Source organism: Ranitomeya imitator, chromosome 3, assembly GCF_032444005.1.
Source record: "Ranitomeya imitator isolate aRanImi1 chromosome 3, aRanImi1.pri, whole genome shotgun sequence".
NCBI lineage: Eukaryota > Metazoa > Chordata > Amphibia > Anura > Dendrobatidae > Ranitomeya > Ranitomeya imitator.
This window is the reverse complement of record NC_091284.1, coordinates 84,028,158-84,047,200: the sequence shown is the minus strand read 5'-3', so window position 1 is coordinate 84,047,200 and position 19,043 is coordinate 84,028,158. Positions and strand designations below refer to the sequence as shown.

At 42.9% G+C, this 19,043-nt stretch overlaps 1 protein-coding gene across 1 annotated transcript in view; it reads right to left on the bottom strand.

Moving 5' to 3' along the window:
• LOC138671558 (adhesion G-protein coupled receptor G7-like) overlaps positions 1-18,499 on the bottom strand; it is a 52,473-nt gene extending 33,974 nt beyond the window's left edge. The window contains exon 1 of the mRNA XM_069759736.1: positions 18,366-18,499. Within this exon, the coding sequence (XP_069615837.1) occupies positions 18,366-18,477 (112 nt within the window). The 5' untranslated portion in view covers positions 18,478-18,499. The remainder of the gene's footprint in view (positions 1-18,365) is intronic.
• Between the last annotated feature and the right edge of the window lie 544 nt (positions 18,500-19,043).

Below are 19,043 nucleotides of genomic sequence, written 5' to 3'. Positions count from 1 at the left end.
CAAACTGGGAACCTCTGTCAGAAACAATATTCTCAGGAATGCCATGTAAACGAACCACATGCTGGAAGAACAAAGGCACCAAATCAGAGGAGGAAGGCAATTTAACCAAGGGCACCAGATGGACCATTTTAGAAAAGCGATCACAGACCACCCAAATGACCGACATTTTTTGAGAAACGGGAAGGTCAGAAATGAAATCCATCGAAATATGTGTCCAAGGCCTCTTCGGGACCGGCAAGGGCAAAAGCAACCCACTGGCACGTGAACAGCAGGGCTTAGCCCTAGCACAAATTCCACAGGACTGCACAAAAGCACGCACATCCCGTGACAGAGATGGCCACCAGAAGGATCTAGCAACCAACTCCCTGGTACCAAAGATTCCTGGATGACCGGCCAGCACCGAACAATGAAGTTCAGAGATAACTTTACTAGTCCACCTATCAGGGACGAACAGTTTCTCGGCCGGACAACGATCAGGTTTATTAGCCTGAAATTTCTGCAACACTCTCCGCAAATCAGGGGAGATGGCAGACACAATGACTCCTTCCTTGAGGATACTCGCCGGCTCAGATAACCCCGGAGAGTCGGGCACAAAACTCCTAGACAGAGCATCCGCCTTCACATTTTTAGAGCCCGGAAGGTATGAAATCACAAAATCAAAACGAGCAAAAAATAACGACCAACGGGCCTGTCTAGGATTCAAGCGCTTGGCAGACTCGAGATAAGTCAAGTTCTTATGATCAGTCAATACCACCACGCGATGCTTAGCACCCTCAAGCCAATGACGCCACTCCTCGAATGCCCACTTCATGGCCAGCAACTCTCGGTTGCCCACATCATAATTACGCTCAGCAGCAGAAAATTTCCTGGAAAAGAAAGCACATGGTTTGAACACTGAGCAACCAGAACCTCTCTGTGACAAAACCACCCCTGCACCAATCTCAGAAGCATCAACCTCGACCTGGAACGGAAGAGAAACATCAGGTTGACACAACACAGGGGCACAGCAAAAATGACGCTTCAACTCCTGAAAAGCTTCCACGGCAGCAGAAGACCAATTAACCAAATCAGCACCCTTCTTGGTCAAATCGGTCAATGGTCTGGCAATGCTAGAAAAATTACAGATGAAGCGACGATAAAAATTAGCAAAGCCCAGGAATTTCTGCAGACTTTTTAGAGATGTCGGCTGAGTCCAATCCTGGATGGCCTGAACCTTAACCGGATCCATCTCGATAGTAGAAGGGGAAAAGATGAACCCCAAAAATGAAACTTTCTGCACACCGAAGAGACACTTTGATCCCTTCACGAACAAGGAATTAGCACGCAGTACCTGGAAAACCATTCTGACTTGCTTCACATGAGACTCCCAATCATCTGAGAAGATCAAAATGTCATCCAAGTAAACAATCAAGAATTTATCCAGATACTCACGGAAAATGTCATGCATAAAAGACTGAAAAACAGATGGAGCATTGGCAAGTCCGAACGGCATCACCAGATACTCAAAATGACCCTCGGGCGTATTAAATGCCGTTTTCCATTCATCTCCCTGCCTGATTCTCACCAGATTATACGCACCACGAAGATCAATCTTAGTAAACCAACTAGCCCCCTTAATCCGAGCAAACAAGTCAGAAATCAATGGCAAGGGATACTGAAACTTAACAGTGATCTTATTAAGAAGGCGGTAATCAATACACGGTCTTAGCGAACCATCCTTCTTGGCTACAAAAAAGAACCCTGCTCCCAATGGTGACGACGATGGGCGAATATGTCCCTTCTCCAGGGACTCCTTCACATAACTGCGCATAGCGGTGTGTTCAGGTACGGACAAATTAAATAAACGACCCTTAGGGAATTTACTACCAGGAATCAAATCGATAGCACAATCACAATTCCTATGCGGAGGTAGGGCATCAGACTTGGACTCTTCAAATACATCCTGAAAGTCCGACAAGAACTCTGGGATGTCAGAAGGAATGGATGACGAAATAGACAAAAATGGAACATCACCATGTACTCCCTGACAACCCCAGCTGGTTACCGACATAGAGTTCCAATCCAATACTGGATTATGGGTTTGTAGCCATGGCAACCCCAACACGACCACATCATGCAAATTATGCAGTACCAGAAAGCGAATAACTTCCTGATGTGCAGGAGCCATGCACATGGTCAGCTGGGCCCAGTACTGAGGCTTATTCTTGGCCAAAGGTGTAGCATCAATTCCTCTCAACGGAATAGGACACCGCAAAGGCTCCAAGAAAAATCCACAACGTTTAGCATAATCCAAATCCATCAGATTCAGGGCAGCGCCTGAATCCACAAACGCCATGACAGAATACGATGACAAAGAGCACATTAAGGTAATGGACAAAAGGAATTTGGACTGTACAGTACCAATAACGGCAGAGCTATCGAACCGCCTAGTGCGTTTAGGACAATTAGAAATAGCATGAGTAGAATCACCACAATAGAAACACAGTCTGTTCAGACGTCTGTGTTCTTGCCGTTCTACTTTAGTCATAGTCCTGTCGCACTGCATAGGCTCAGGTTTACTCTCAGGCAGTACCGCCAGATGGTGCACAGATTTACGCTCGCGCAAGCGACGACCGATCTGAATGGCCAAGGACATAGACTCATTCAAACCAGCAGGCATAGGAAATCCCACCATTACATCCTTAAGAGCTTCAGAGAGACCCTTTCTGAACAAAGCCGCTAGTGCAGATTCATTCCACAGAGTGAGTACTGACCATTTCCTAAATTTCTGACAATATACTTCTACATCATCCTGACCCTGGCATAAAGCCAGCAGATTTTTCTCAGCCTGATCCACTGAATTAGGCTCATCGTAAAGCAATCCGAGCGCCTGGAAAAATGCATCAACATTACTCAATGCAGAATCTCCTGGTGCAAGAGAAAACGCCCAGTCCTGTGGGTCGCCGCGCAAAAAAGAAATAATAATCAAAACCTGTTGAATAGGATTACCAGAAGAATGAGGTTTCAAGGCCAAAAATAGCTTACAATTATTTCTGAAGCTCAGGAACTTAGTTCTGTCACCAAAAAACAAATCAGGAATCGGAATTCTTGGTTCTAGCATCGATTTCTGATCAATAGTATCTTGAATCTTTTGTACATTTACAACGAGATTATCCATTGAGGAGCACAGAGCCTGAATATCCATGTCCACAGCTGTGTCCTGAAGCACTCTAATGTCTAGGGGAAAAAAAAGACTGAAGACAGAGCTAAGAAAAAAAAATGATGTCAGGATTTCTTTTTTCCCTCTATTGGGAATCATTGGTGTGGCTCCTTGTACTGTTATGGCTGGCAATCAGGCAACACAGCGTGCAGTAATCAGCGCACATACAGAGATCTGGCAATAACCAAAAACAATAGGACGAGCTCTGAGACGTGGAATCTCTGTAGACTGCAGTACCTGATCTATCCTCACACAACTATAAGCAGCAGTGGATTGCGCCTAACAACTACCTATGCAACTCGGCACTGCCTGAGGAGCTGACTAGCCTGAAGATAGAAATACAAGCCTGACTTACCTCAGAGAAATACCCCAAAGGAATAGGCAGCCCCCCACATATAATGACTGTTAGCAAGATGAAAAGACAAACGTAGGAATGAAATAGATTCAGCAAAGTGAGGCCCGATATTCTAGACAGAGCGAGGATAGCAAAGAGAACTATGCAGTCTACAAAAAACCCTAAAACGAAAACCACGCAAAGGGGCAAAAAGACCCACCGTGCCAAACTAACAGCACGGCGGTGCACCCCTCTGCTTCTCAGAGCTTCCAGCAAAAGACAATAGCAAGCTGGACAGAAAAAAACAGAAAACAAACTAGAAGCACTTATCTAGCAGAGCAGCAGGCCCAAGGAAAGATGCAGTAGCTCAGATCCAACACTGGAACATTGACAAGGAGCAAGGAAGACAGACTCAGGTGGAGCTAAATAGCAAGGCAGCCAACGAGCTCACCAAAACACCTGAGGGAGGAAGCCCAGAGACTGCAATACCACTTGTGACCACAGAAGTGAACTCAGCCACAGAATTCACAACAGGAGGGGATATGGGTCCCGGATAGTAATTCGTTTTAACTCATGAAAGTCTAAACAGGGATGCAGGCTCCCATCTTTTTTTTTAACGAAGAAGAACCCCGCCCATACAGGCAAAAATGAGGGTGTAATATGTCCCTTGGCAAGACTTTCAGAGATATACTCTTTCAAGACCTGTCTCTCAGAAACTGACAGATTGTATAATCTGGTCTTGGCCAACTTTGCACCCGGAAACAATTTCACAGGACAATCATATACACGATGAGGAAGCAGTTCTTGACACCCATTCTCAAAGAACATCCTCTCAAATCACACAGAAAGATGGAATGATTTTAGTGGAGATATTAAAGATAATAGTACTTAGGCAATTATTCTTGCAAAAATTACTCCGCTTGATTATCTCTCTGGCCTGCCAGAGTATGACCTGATTATGCTTAGTCAACCAGGGAAGACCCAGTACAATAGGCGTAGGGAGGTCTTCCAGAAAGTAACAAGAAATAAGCTCCCTGTGAAGAGCCCCTACGCGTAAAGCTTCCCAGACTCAGAGGTGCAGAATCTATCGCAAAGACGGGAATGGACTTCACCAGCTTACTACAGGAGAGACCATGGGTCTGAGCGAACCAAACATCCACCGTATTGGCTCCTGCCCCACTATCTAGTAGGACAGATACTGTATTGTCTCAGTTTCTGTACCTATAACCACTTATGCAGGTAGGATAAATAGAGACACACCTGCGATGGAGCTATATATGCCCAGGTTGTAATACTCCACACAACCTGGAGTCAGAAGTTTTCGGACTGTTTCTGGTATTTAGGTTGGACATTCCCCAATAAAATTACCTGTTGTGAATTCCGCTTTTGGGCTCCCTCCGGTGGTTGTAAGTAGTATTTTTGTGAGTTCTGCTCTTGGGCTCCCTCCTGTGGTTTTGAGTGGTATGGCTGCTTCTTGGATTTAGCTTCTGCAGCTGTTTTCACTGATCGTCTTATGGGCTCGGCTATATTAGTCTGGCCTTAGCCCTCATTCAATGCCAGTTGTCAATTGTTCCAGCCTGGAGTCATTGCTCTTTGGATTTTCCTGACACTCTGACCAGTTCTGCAAAGCTAAGTCCTTGCTTGTCCTTTGCAGTTCACTTATTGTGGACTTTGTTGTTCAGTACTGTCTTTGTTTTTGCTCATTTGTCCAGTTTATCAGTATGGATCTATTCAGCTAAGCTGGAAGCTCTGGGCAGCAGAGTTTGCCCTCCACACCTTGAGTTGGGTGTGGAGTTTTTTGCATTTCTCTGCGGTGGACTTTTTCTAGGTTTTATTACTGACCGCACAGTGCTCTTTCCTGTACTATTCCTATCTAGCTAGAAGTGGCCTCCTGTGCTAAATCTTGTTTCATACTACGTATGTCATTTCCTTCTCCTCTCACAGTCATTACATGTGGGGGGCTATCTATCCTTTGGGGATTTTCTTTGAGGCAAGATAGTTTTCCTGCTTCTATCTTTAGGGGTAGTTAGCTCTTAGGCTGTGACGAGATGCCTAGGCAGTGTTAGGAGCATCCCACGGCTATTTCTAGTGTTGTGTTGAGCTTAGGGACTGCGGTCAGTATAGATACCACCTGCTCAGAGCTAGTCAGATGTTGCTCCTTAATCACCAGACCATAACAAATACCCTTTTTGCAAAAGAAAAAGCACACGCCTGTTATGCAGTGAACTGCAAGAGACCCATGAAGGGGGAAAGCCCCCTAACTGTATTAGCTCTTCACAACACATGGGGAGAACGTCAGTTATATGAAGTAGGCAATAGCAATTGGATACTGTAAAACTTAACCTTTAATAGGTTAAATTAAGAATGTCATAAAATATTGAAAAAATACGAAAAAAGGGGGGAGGGGAACCCTAGTGAAATAAGTGCCCTAATACCCAAACACAGAAAAGGAGGACAAAAACAAAAAACACACATGTTGTAAAATGACAGCACTATTAGTCTCTGAACTAGTAATATCCCAGTCAGAGAAATGAAGCAGATCTCCACTTAGTGGAAAGTGAGAGAATAGCTCTTTTTAGACCACTTTCAAAGGTGCCAGATTTTAGGACAAACCACCGATTGGGCAAATTACAATATTTTTTATGATCAAGGTTGCATGCAAGGTATATCCCTGTATGGACTAATACCCTATCTAATACCATAAGTGCAACCCTGTATCTAATATTGAGTGCATTTATGCACTATGCTATAGTCCAATCATGGAGACTTTCAGCCCGTATAGCTTTTGGCCTCTAGTGTTATATCAGGAGGCTGCTTCCCAGTTCATATAAACAATTGTCAATCAATTATTTGTTTATCATCAACCATAGTTACTGTCAGTAAATGCAGCAGCATAGCAGTGAGGCTTCAACACCAAAAAATAAATCCCAACCGCAAATATAAGACCACATGTATATACGAAACCATGCTTCCTCATAAAATATTTATGAGCGTTCCCTTGTGGTTAATTTGCGGGTACTTTGTCAATTTACCATAGATATTTCATTTATACGCTGGCCAGTGTAGAGCGGCATAAAGTGAAAGACCCACAAATGTGGGTAGATCTCACCGCAAATTGGAGAGACTATGCCCTGTATTAGATCTCTCAGAGGCAGTGAGATGAAGTTGAAGCCTCGGCTATGGATAGCGTCTCCCGACGCGTTTCATCCTTGCGGAATCATCAGGGGAGTATAATAACCTGCATTCGCCGCTTTACCGATCTCCCCAGTTCTGTGATATCTGAAGGTTCAACGCAATGGCGCGTTGGGGAAGCCCCGCCCCTGGCGTGTGACGCGTCTATGGGTTAAGAAAAGTACTTCCGGTATGATTGGAGCGCTCATCCGGGGTAATGGAATGCAAGCATCCCACTGAGGTGAAACGCATGTACAAGAAAAAATAACGGTTGTATGAACTCCAAAGGCAAGGAGTATTACAAAGTGCTCCAAAATCCTGTTTATGTATGGAACACCACTTACCCAAACCAACAGAGAGGAAACAGGGGGTGGAAGGGGAGAGGGAAATTTTCGAGAGGAAGGGAACCTATTGTATCCTATATACGCGCCTACTCTTCCTGTACCCTACCTATCGTGGAGGTAGGCAACCTAAGAGAAACCTGCGCATGTGGTGCCCCCACTCAACGAAGGCTATCCCAAACTACCTGTCCCTGTTGGTCCCTCGCTATAAAGAGAAAAGTAGGGGGGAAAAAAAGGAATAGATCGAATACGTATCCAAAGTATCAAAATAGTCAATATGGATTATGGTGTATATTCAAAAAGGAGTTTTTTTCTTAGAGCTAGAGCCTGCCTTACGCGGGGGTTGGCACCCTAAATTCCTGCGCAAATGACGCCCCCACTCAACCATGGCTATCCCTCAGTAGTTGTCCCTTTTAGGTTTCAAGTAGGCAGAGGTATGGAGAGATGTACTTGAGAATAGATGTTAAAAAAACAATTACTACAAAAAACAGCTGTAGGGCTGTAGCTCATTCATGCCCAGCGGCTGGACCATTCTGAGAGTGAATATCCATCTACTCTCCTTTTGAAGGATCAATTTGTCCCAATCCCCTCCCCTTATTGGCGGAGATATTTTGTCTATCCCCACAAAATTAATTTTTTTGGGATTGCCTTGCTGAAAGAGATTCATATGGGTTGCCACGGGGGTATCTCTTTTGTTGGCGATGTTACGGAGATGTTCACCAACCGTCTTTCGGAACTCCCTTTTTGTTTTCCCCACATATTCCAGGTCACATTTACAGGTGGCTGTTATGAACAGGTGATTCAGAACCACAATGGACCTAGTGGTTAAGAGCACACAAAGTGACCTGATAGTTACTAACATAAGACGAGCTCTGAGACGTGGAAACTCTGCTGACCGCAATCCCTAATCCTATCATACCACACTAGAGGTAGCCGTGGATTGCGCCTAACGCTCCCTATGCAACTCGGCACAGCCTGAGAAACTAACTAGCCCTGAAGATAGAAAAATAAGCCTACCTTGCCTCAGTGAAATTCCCCAAAGGAAAAGGCAGCCCCCCACATATAATGACTGTGAGTTAAGATGAAAATACAAACACAGAGATGAAATAGATTTAGCAAAGTGAGGCCCGACTTACTGAATAGACCGAGGATAGGAAAGATAGCTTTGCGGTCAACACAAAAACCTACAAACAACCACGCAGAGGGGCAAAAAGACCCTCCGCACCGACTAACGGTACGGAGGTGCTCCCTCTGCGTCTCAGAGCTTCCAGCAAGCAAGAAAAACCAATATAGCAAGCTGGACAGAAAATATAGCAAACAAAAGTAACACAAGCAGAACTTAGCTTATGCAGGGCACACAAGCCACAAGAACGATCCAGGAGAGAGCAAGACCAATACTGGAACATTGACTGGAGGCCAGGAACAAAGAACTAGGTGGAGTTAAATAGAGCAGCACCTAACGACTTAACCTCGTCACCTGAGGAAGGAAACTCAGAAGCCGCAGCCCCACTCACATATACCAGTGGAAGCTCATAGACAGAACCAGCCGAAGTACCACTCATGACCACAGGAGGGAGCTTGACCACAGAATTCACAACAGGTGGCTTTATATACAACACCTTTAGTGCGACAATTAATAAAGTGTCGTATAGAATAAGTGGTGCCCGTAACGTTCCCCCGAAAAACTTTTGTAGATGTTATTGAGGCACACGCTTTACAGCCACCGCACTTGAAACAGCCCTTTGTCTGATTCATCAAAGTGGGCCTGCCCATTGGTTGATAATGGCTGTGAACCAATCTGTCAGATAGAGATCTACCTTTTTATAGGTGATCTGAGGAAATGTTGAAATATGTTTCTTTATGTCCCTGTCCATCTGAAGTATAGGCCAATGTTTAAGAAGAATGTCTCTAATGTCACTTGCTCCATTGGAAAACCTAGTAATGAAGCGAATAACATTGTCCTCATCAGACCTAGGTTTTGGTATCAACAGTTGTTTTCTTTCCCTTTTTATGGATTCTTTATAGGCCTTATTTAGGATTCCTTCTGGGTAACCTCTCTCCAAGAACCTATTCTTGAGGTCTTCCGCTTGTTCATGGAAAGTGTCCATACTGGAGCAATTCTTGCATATTCTTCAATATTGCCCCTTGGGGATACCTCTTTTTAGTGGGACAGGATGATTGCTCTCCCATCTGAGAAGAGAGTTTGTGGCTGTATCTTTTCTGTGAGTCTTAGTACCTATCTCGCCAACCTTATTTCTTTCAATGCAAATGTCCAAAAACACTAGTTTGGTTGAGCTGGCCTCATAGGTGAAGTGAAGGCCTATGTTGTTGATGTTAAGGCCCTCACCAAAATCGCCAAACTCTATAGCACTTCCTCTCCAAATTACCAGAACATCATCGATGTACCTTAGCCATAGAACTATCCTCTCATCTGGGCAAGACATGGAATCACCAAAGACCACTGTTTCCTCCCACCAGCCCAGGAGCAAATTAGCATATGAAGGCGCACAAGGGCTGCCCATCGCAGTGCCCCTGAGCTGGTGGAAGTACTTCCGGTCAAACAAAAATACATTTTTAGTCAAGCAAAATTCCAGAGCTTCTAAAACAAATTTGTTATGTTTTTCATATTGAGTACATCTGGTGCTCGGATAGTGGTTCACAGCCATCAAGCCTTAATCATGTGGAATGGATGAATATAGTGCCTCTACATCTATACTCCGCAATATCATGTCAGGGTCTAGATAGATGCTGTCCAATTTACCCAAAAGGTCTGTGGTGTCCCATACAAAAGAATTCAAGGAGCCAACAAAGAGTTTTAGAATCCTGTCTATGTATATGCCAAGTTTTTCAGTCAAGCTATTATTGCCTGAGACAATGGGTCTTCCTTTACAGGGATTAGTACCCTTATGGATCTTGGGAAGGCAATAAAAAGTTGGAACAACCGGATTTTTAGGTAAAAACCATATACCTTGCATGCAACCTTGATCATAAAAAATATTGTAATTTGCCCAATCGGTGGTTTGTCCTAAAATCTGGCACCTTTGAAAGGGGTCTAAAAAGAGCTATTCTCTCCCTTTCCACTAAGTGGAGATCTGCTTCATTTCTCTGACTGGGATATTACTAGTTCAGAGACTAATAGTGCTGTCATTTTACAACATGTGTGTTTTTTGTTTTTGTCCTCCTTTTCTGTGTTTGGGTATTAGGGCAGTTATTTCACTATGGTTGCCCTCCCTTTTTTTGCAATTTTTTCAATATTGTATGACATTCTTAATTGAACCTATTAAAGGTTAAGTTTTACAGTATCCAATTGCTATTGCCTACTTGATTTTTTGCTGGATTACTCACCTTGCTTGATGACAGTTATAGGAAGTACCACAGGTTGTGGGTTCACTACAGGTCCATCCTTAAGGCATCTATCAATACGTATGACAAGAGCTGTGGCAGCCTTCAACAGCGCTAGAATTTTGTACTGCGCCACTGCATCTTTTAACCGTTGATATAGGCCCCAACAGAACTGACTCCTAAGAGTGGGATCATTCCACTGGGTGTCAGTGGACCATCTACGAAATACGGAACAAATTTCCTCTGCTGGTCAGTCTCCCTGCTGGATCTTACGTAGTTTAGATTAACAACAAATTTCTAAATAGGTTATTTTTAATAATGACACTATTGTTTTGCATTGAAACTTACTAACGTTTTTATATATCATGTGTCCCACCATGTGGTACTGGACTGAACCTTGACATGTAGTCATGTGGTTCAGTTTTTTGGTACCCACCTTCAAAGCATTAACCTATTTAAATGATACTCCTGCTGTCTTGTCATGCCTATGGTTTTTCCTAAAGAAGTTATATACTTTGAAATGCTTTGAAATAAACCACCACCTTATTGTACCATACTGGGATATACATCTCCATTCTGTCGGCCCCGTGGAATATTGTCCACTAACTCCCTCTACAGTCTGTAGTTTAGATTCTGCAAGGGAGACCCAGTCCGGGTCATCATAAACAAGGTCAAGAGCTGCTAAAAATCCATACACCGACTGGAGTGACAATGAGTTGGATGTGAGCAAGATTGCCCAGGATTGAGGGTCTCCTTGAAGGAGGGAGACAATCCCCACCCTCTGTACCTCACTACCCAGATGACCACAGACATAGCCTGCAATAGAGCTTACAGGATTCCCGGAATCTGACAAATGTATCCTGATCCCCCCCCCCCCAGGAAACCTATCCAGGAGCTCTACCTTAGGTTCTGGTTCAGCTGTCTGATGAGAAGAAACCTTAGACCGTAGGTCTGAGAGCTCAAAAGACAGACCCAAAAATGTGAGGCCAATGAAAATGTCATGCTGTGACTGTACGTAAATAGGGAAAGGGGCCTTTCCCTGGGACCCTAACTATCCCTGCTCCCAAAAGTAACTCTAAAGGTGAGTAGGTTTGGCCCCCCAGCCTTACTGTTCTCCTGTTATACCCCAAGCTGTCCCCTCCCCCTCCCCAGGATCATGGGACATACATGCTAGGGTATAAACACATAAGACAAACAGGAATAACAAAAAGCAAAATAACATACAAAATACTCACCAAAGGTAGACAGGAATATAGGGAAGCTTAGGAATGTTCAAACTAAATGGGAACAGAACAGTGAGTAAAGTATACATCCAAAAACAGCATGCAACAATCTCCAGCAGCAACAACGAACTCCAACTCAGCACAGCGACTCCAAGTGGCTAGGAAGTAAATCTTTCACTGGCGAGGAAGAGAAGGACTGGCCATATGTTATAGGGAGAGGAAATGACCAGATGTGAGATGGAGCTTCAAGTTTCTGACCAGCATAGAAAGGGTCGTTAACCTCTTCAGTAGCAGAGGAAACAAAATCCATTTAATATGAAGCACAAACACCCACAGAACATTTGTGATTCACAATACGTAGTGATTTTCCAGCCTCAGATGTGATTTAACGGCATAAAAATTAAAAGTTTGAAAATTGCAACATTTTTGCCAAATTTCCATTTTTTTCACAAGTAAAATCATATCAAACAAATTTTATCACTATCATAAAGTACAATATGTCACGAGAAAACAGTCTCAGAATTACCAAGATCCCTTGAAAAGTTCCAGAGATATTACCTCATAACATGACAGTGGTCAAAATTGTAAAAATTTGCCTGGTCATTAACCCCTTTCTGACATGTGACGTACTATCCCGTCGAGGTGGGGTGGGCCCGTATGACCACCGACGGGATAGTACATCATAGCGATCGGCTCACTGGGGGAGCGTGGCCGATCGCGGCCGGGTGTCAGCTGACTATCGCAGCTGACATCCGGCACTATGTGCGAGGAGCAGTCACGGACCACCCCGGCACATTAACCCCCAGCAAACTGCTATCAAACATGATCGCAGTGTTCCGGCGGTATAGGGAAGCATCACGCAGGGAGGCGGCTCCCTGCGGGCTTCCCTGAGACCCCCGGAGCAACGGGATGTGATCGCATTGCCCCAAGGGTCTCCTACCTCCTCCTTCCTGCAGGCCCCAGATCCAAAATGGCCACGGGGCTGCATCAGGGTCCTGCAGCGAGGTGGCTTCAAAGCGCTTGCTTAAAGCAGGCGCCGGGAAGCCTCCAGGGGTGCACGTCAGATCGCTGATCTGACACAGCGCACAGCAAAGTGTCAGATCAGCGATCTTACACTATAACATGATGCCCCCCCGGGGCAATGTTATAGTGTAAAAAAAAAATTATTCACATTTGTAAAAAAAAATTAAAAAAAATTCAGAAAAAAATATATATATATATTGTTCCCAGAAATACATTTCTTTATCTAAATAAAAAAACAATAAAAGTACACATATTTAGTATCACCGCTTCCGTAGCGACCCAACCTATAAAACTGTCCCACTAGTTAACCCCTTCAGTGAACACCGTAAAAAAAAAAATGAGGCAAAAAACAATGCTTTATTATCATACCGCCAAACAAAAAGTGGAATAACACGCGATCAAAAAGACGGATATAAATAAGCATGGTACCGCTGAAAACATCATCTTGTCTCGCAAAAACACGAGCCACCATACAGCATCATCAGCGAAAAAATAAAAAAGTTATAGTCCTCTGAATAAAGCGATGCAAAAATAATTATTTTTTCTATAAAATAGTTTTTATCGTATAAAAGCGCCAAAACATTAAAAAATGATATAAACGAGGTATCGCTGTAATCGTACTGACCGGAACAATAAAACTGCTTTATCCATTTTACCAAACACGGAACCGTATTAACCCCCCCCCCCCCCAAAAAAAAAAAAAAAGAAATTCATGAATAGCTGTTTTTTGGTCATTCTGCCTCACAAAAACCAGAATAAAAAGCGATAAAAAAAAGTCACGTGCCCGAAAATGTTACCAGTAAAAACTTCAACTCGTCCTGCAAAAAACAAGACCTCATATGACTCTGTGTACAAAAATATGGAAAAATTATAGCTCTCAAAATGTGGTAACGCAAAAAATACTTTTTGCAATAAAAAGCATCTTTTAGTGTGTGACGGCTGCCAATCATAAAAATCCACTAAAAACCCACTATAAAAGTAAATAAAACCCTCCTTCATCACCCCCTTAGTTAGGGAAAAGTTAAAAAATTAAAAAAATTTATTTATTTCCATTTTCCCATTAGGGTTAGGGCTAGGGTTAGGGCTAGGGCTAGGGATAAGGCTACAGTTAGGGTTAGGGCTAAAGTTAGAGTTAGGGTTGGTGCTAAAGGTAGGGTTAGGGCTAGGGTTAGGGCTAGGGTTAAGGCTACAGTTAGGGTTGGGGCTAAAGTTAGGGTTAGGGTTGGGGCTAAAGTTAGGGTTAGGGTTTGGATTACATTTACGGTTGGGAATAGGGTTGGGATTAGGGTTAGGGGTGTGTCAGGGTTAGGGGTGTGGTTAGGGTTACCGTTGGGATTAGGGTTAGGGGTGTGTTTGGATTAGGGTTTCAGTTATAATTGGGGGGTTTCCACTGTTTAGGCACATCAGGGGTTCTCCAAACGCGACATGGCGTCCGATCTCAATTCCAGCCAGTTCTGCGTTGAAAAAGTAAAACAGTGCTCCTTCCCTTCTGAGCTTTCCCGTGTGCCCAAACAGGGGTTTACCCCAACATATGGGGTATCAGCGTACTCAGGACACATTGGACAACAACTTGTGGGGTCCAATTTCTCCTGTTACCCTTGGGAAAATACAAAACTGGGGGCTAAAAAATAATTTTTTGGGGAAAAAAAGATTTTTTATTATCACGGCTCTGCGTTATAAACTGTAGTGAAACACTTGGGGGTTCAAAATTGTCACAACACATCTAGATAAGTTCCTTGGGGGGTCTAGTTTCCAATATGGGGTCAGTTGTGGGGGGTTTCTACTGTTTAGGTACATTAGGGGCTCTGCAAACGCTATGTGACGCCTGCAGACCAATCCATCTAAGTCCGAATTCCAAATGGCGCTCCTTCCCTTCCGAGCTCTGCCATGCGCTCAAACGGTGGTTCCCCCCACATATCGGGTATCAGCATACTCAGGACAAATTGGACAACAACATTTGGGGTACAATTTCAACTGTTACCCTTGGAAAAATACAAAACTGGGGCTAAAAATTTATTTTTGTGGAAACAAATTTTTTTATTTTCACGGCTCTGCATTATAAACTGTAGTGAAACACTTGGGGGTTCAAAGTTCTCACAACACATCTAGATAAGTTCCTTGGGGGTCTAGTTTCCAATATGGGGTCACTTGTGGGGGATTTCTACTGTTTAGGTACATTAGGGGCTCTGCAAACGCAATGTGATGCCTGCAGACCTTCCATCTAAGTCTCCCATGTGCCGAAACGGTGGTTCCCCCCCCCCCCCCCACATATGGGGTATCAGCGTACTCAGGACAAATTGTAAAACAACTTTTGGTGTCCAATTTCTTCTCTTACCCTTGGGAAAATAAAATATTGGGGGCAAAAAGATCATTTTTGTGAAAAAATATGATTTTTTATTTTTACGGCTCTGCATTATAAACTTCTGTGAAGCACTTGGTGGGTCAAAGTGCTCACCACACATCTAGATAAGTTCCTTAGGGGGTCTACTTTCCAAAATGGTGTCACTTGTGGGGGTTTTCAATGTTTAGGCACATCAGTGGCTCTCCAAAAGCAACATGGCGTCCCATCTCAATTCCTGTCAATTTTGCATTGAAAAGTCAAACGGTGCTCCTTCCCTTTCGAGCTCTCCCATGCACCCAAACAGTGGTTTACCCCCACATATGAGGTATTGGCGTACTCAAGACAAATTGTACAACAATTTTTGGGTCCATTTTCTCCTGTTACCCTTGGTAAAATAAAACAAATTGTAGCTGAAGTAAATTTTTTGTGAAAAAAAAGTTAAATGTTGATTTTTATTTAAACATTCCAAAAATTCCTGTGAAACACCTGAAGGGTTAATAAACTTCTTGAATGTGGTTTGAGCACCTTGAGGGGTGCAGTTTTTAGAATGGTGTCACACTTGGTTATTTTCTATCATATAGACCCCTCAAAATGAGATGTGGTCCCTAAAAAAAAAATGGTGTTGTAAAAATGAGAAATTGCTGATCAACTTTTAACCCTTATAACTCCCTCAGAAAAAAAAAATTTGGTTCCAAAATTGTGCTGATGTAAAGTAGACATGTGGGAAATGTTACTTATTAAGTATTTTGTGTGACATATCTCTGTGATTTAATTGCATAAAAATTCAAAGTTGGAAAATTGCGAAATTTTCACCAAATTTCCGTTTTTTTCACAAATAAACACAGGTAAGATCAAATAAATTTTACCAGTAACATGAAGTACAATATATCACGAGAAAACAATGTCAGAATCACCAGGATCCGTTGAAGCGTTCCAGAGTTATAACCCCATAAAGGGACAGTGGTCAGAATTGTAAAAATTGGCCCGGTCCATAACGTGCAAACCACCCTTGGGGGTAAAGGGGTTAAGGTGAGAATAGGCTTCGCTCAAATGGGTTAAAAAAAAATTCCATATTCTTTGAACTGACAGGGGAAAGCAGTTGCTCTATTTTTATGGGCTGCCCAGGAATTTCAGGACGGCTGACAACTCTGATTGGTTATCCAACAATACTTTTTCCAATAGCATTACAAGCAAGAGCAAGAAACGTTACAACTGAGAGCGATTTTGAAGTCGAAAGTTTCATTAGTACAGATACATATACAGTGGGGCAAAAAAGTATTTAGTCAGTCAGCAATAGTGCAAGTTCCACCACTTAAAAAGATGAGAGGCGTCTGTAATTTACATCATAGGTAGACCTCAACTATGGGAGACAAACTGAGAAAAAAAAATCCAGAAAATCACATTGTCTGTTTTTTTAACAATTTATTTGAATATTATGGTGGAAAATAAGTATTTGGTCAGAAACAAACAATCAAGATTTCTGGCTCTCACAGACCTGTAACTTCTTCTTTAAGAGTCTCCTCTTTCCTCCACTCATTACCTGTAGTAATGGCACCTGTTTAAACTTGTTATCAGTATAAAAAGACACCTGTGCACACCCTCAAACAGTCTGACTCCAAACTCCACTATGGTGAAGACCAAAGAGCTGTCAAAGGACACCAGAAACAAAATTGTAGCCCTGCACCAGGCTGGGAAGACTGAATCTGCAATAGCCAACCAGCTTGGAGTGAAGAAATCAACAGTGGGAGCAATAATTAGAAAATGGAAGACATACAAGACCACTGATAATCTCCCTCGATCTGGGGCTCCACGCAAAATCCCACCCCGTGGGGTCAGAATGATCACAAGAACGGTGAGCAAAAATCCCAGAACCACGCGGGGGGACCTAGTGAATGAACTGCAGAGAGCTGGGACCAATGTAACAAGGCCTACCATAAGTAACACACTACGCCACCATAGACTCAGATCCTGCAGTGCCAGATGTGTCCCACTGCTTAAGCCAGTACATGTCCGGGCCCGTCTGAAGTTTGCTAGAGAGCATTTGGATGATCCAGAGGAGTTTTGGGAGAATGTCCTATGGTCTGATGAAACCAAACTGGAACTGTTTGGTAGAAACACAACTTGTCGTGTTTGGAGGAAAAAGAATACTGAGTTGCATCCATCAAACACCATACCTACTGTAAAGCATGGTGGTGGAAACATCATGCTTTGGGGCTGTTTCTCTGCAAAGGGGTCAGGACGACTGATCCGGGTACATGAAAGAATGAATGGGGCCATGTATCGTGAGATTTTGAGTGCAAACCTCCTTCCATCAGCAAGGGCATTGCAGATGAAACGTGGCTGGGTCTTTCAACATGACAATGATCCAAAGCACACCGCCAGGGCAATGAAGGAGTGGCTTCGTAAGAAGCATTTCAAGGTCCTGGAGTGGCCTAGCCAGTCTCCAGATCTCAACCCTATAGAAAACCTTTGGAGGGAGTTGAAAGTCCGTGTTGCCAAGCGAAAAGCCAAAAACATCACTGCTCTAGAGGAGATCTGCATGGAGGAATGGGCCAACATACCAACAACAGTGTGTGGCAACCTTGTGAAGACTTACAGAAAACGTTTGACCTCTGTCATTGCCAACAAAGGATATATTACAAAGTATTGAGATGAAATTTTGTTTCTGACCAAATACTTATTTTCCACCATAATATGCAAATAAATTGTTAAAAAAACAGACAATGTGATTTTCTGGATTTTTTTTTCTCAGTTTGTCTCCCATAGTTGAGGTCTACCTATGATGTAAATTACAGACGCCTCTCATCTTTTTAAGTGGTGGAACTTACACTATTGCTGACTGACTAAATACTTTTTTGCCCCACTGTACATGCAGTGAGTGCAGTGGTGTTTGTCATATTTCTGCGTCTTCACGTCTTTTTTACATATTTCATAGTCGGTGAGATTTTTGTATGTATTTTTAAAGACAAAGTTAAAAAAAATAACACAAATCAAAATTTTCCTTTCTTGTATAAAACACTGGATGACTATATGTTATTCAGTACAAAGCCCTGTGATTGCTTCCTGAATACAGTGTATATTGCAGGCTAAATGGACAAATGTTGGGGCGGTGACATGTTCATACAGAAAATGTAAGTAGCATTATATATAAGTATTTTCCTATAAATAATGCTCGGTTTTACCCCTTTCATACAATGTCTACTTTTTTTCAAGATAAGATTAAATTATAGAAACATATCCGATAATTAAAGGCCTTTCCAGGATGAGTCAAAGTTGCCAAGGAGAAGCAAAAGTTATTAAATATAGAAATAACTATTACTTAGCCGTTTTGATTGGATCAATACAATTACCGTATATAAAATGGATAGGATTGTAAGTCAGCCATACATACCATTGTAGAACTCGCGTATTAGATACCAGGTGAGGAGAGAAAGACTAGCGGCAATAATCGCACAGGTAAAGATCTTAACGAAAGTGTACAAGCAGCGGTACACACACTGCATGGTGGAGAACTGACACAATGTGCACATATAAATACGCCCTTTATGAGTTCTCGCACTGCCGGGGTAATGTTTAAGCCACTGAGATCTCTAATCTGTTAATAATGTAATAAACATAAACTAGAGATTTCTACTGGTTGATGCCATACAATCTGGTGCAAGGAGGAGAAAAATCAATTCTACGATTTGTGCCACCTATAACGCTTCCTCCATGCAATCACTAATCATCATACATAACAAGCAAAAGACTCAGATAAACAGCAGCCATTAGACTAAGTTCACACTGAGTTCTTTAGGCCGGGGACACACACAACGTATAAAAAATCGGTCCGTTTTTGACGGACGCGAATCGCACAAATTTTAAGAAAACAGTGATCCGTGTGCAGTGCGAGGATGCGATTTTCTCGCATCAAATGATCCGTTTGACATCCGTGTGACATACGTATGGCATCCGTATGGCTAGATTTTCTCGCAGGCTTGCAAAATGGACATATAACTGTTTTTCCACCTGATAAAATTTTAATCATCACCAAGAACATTATTTAATGGCCCTAAACACAGGTGCCACC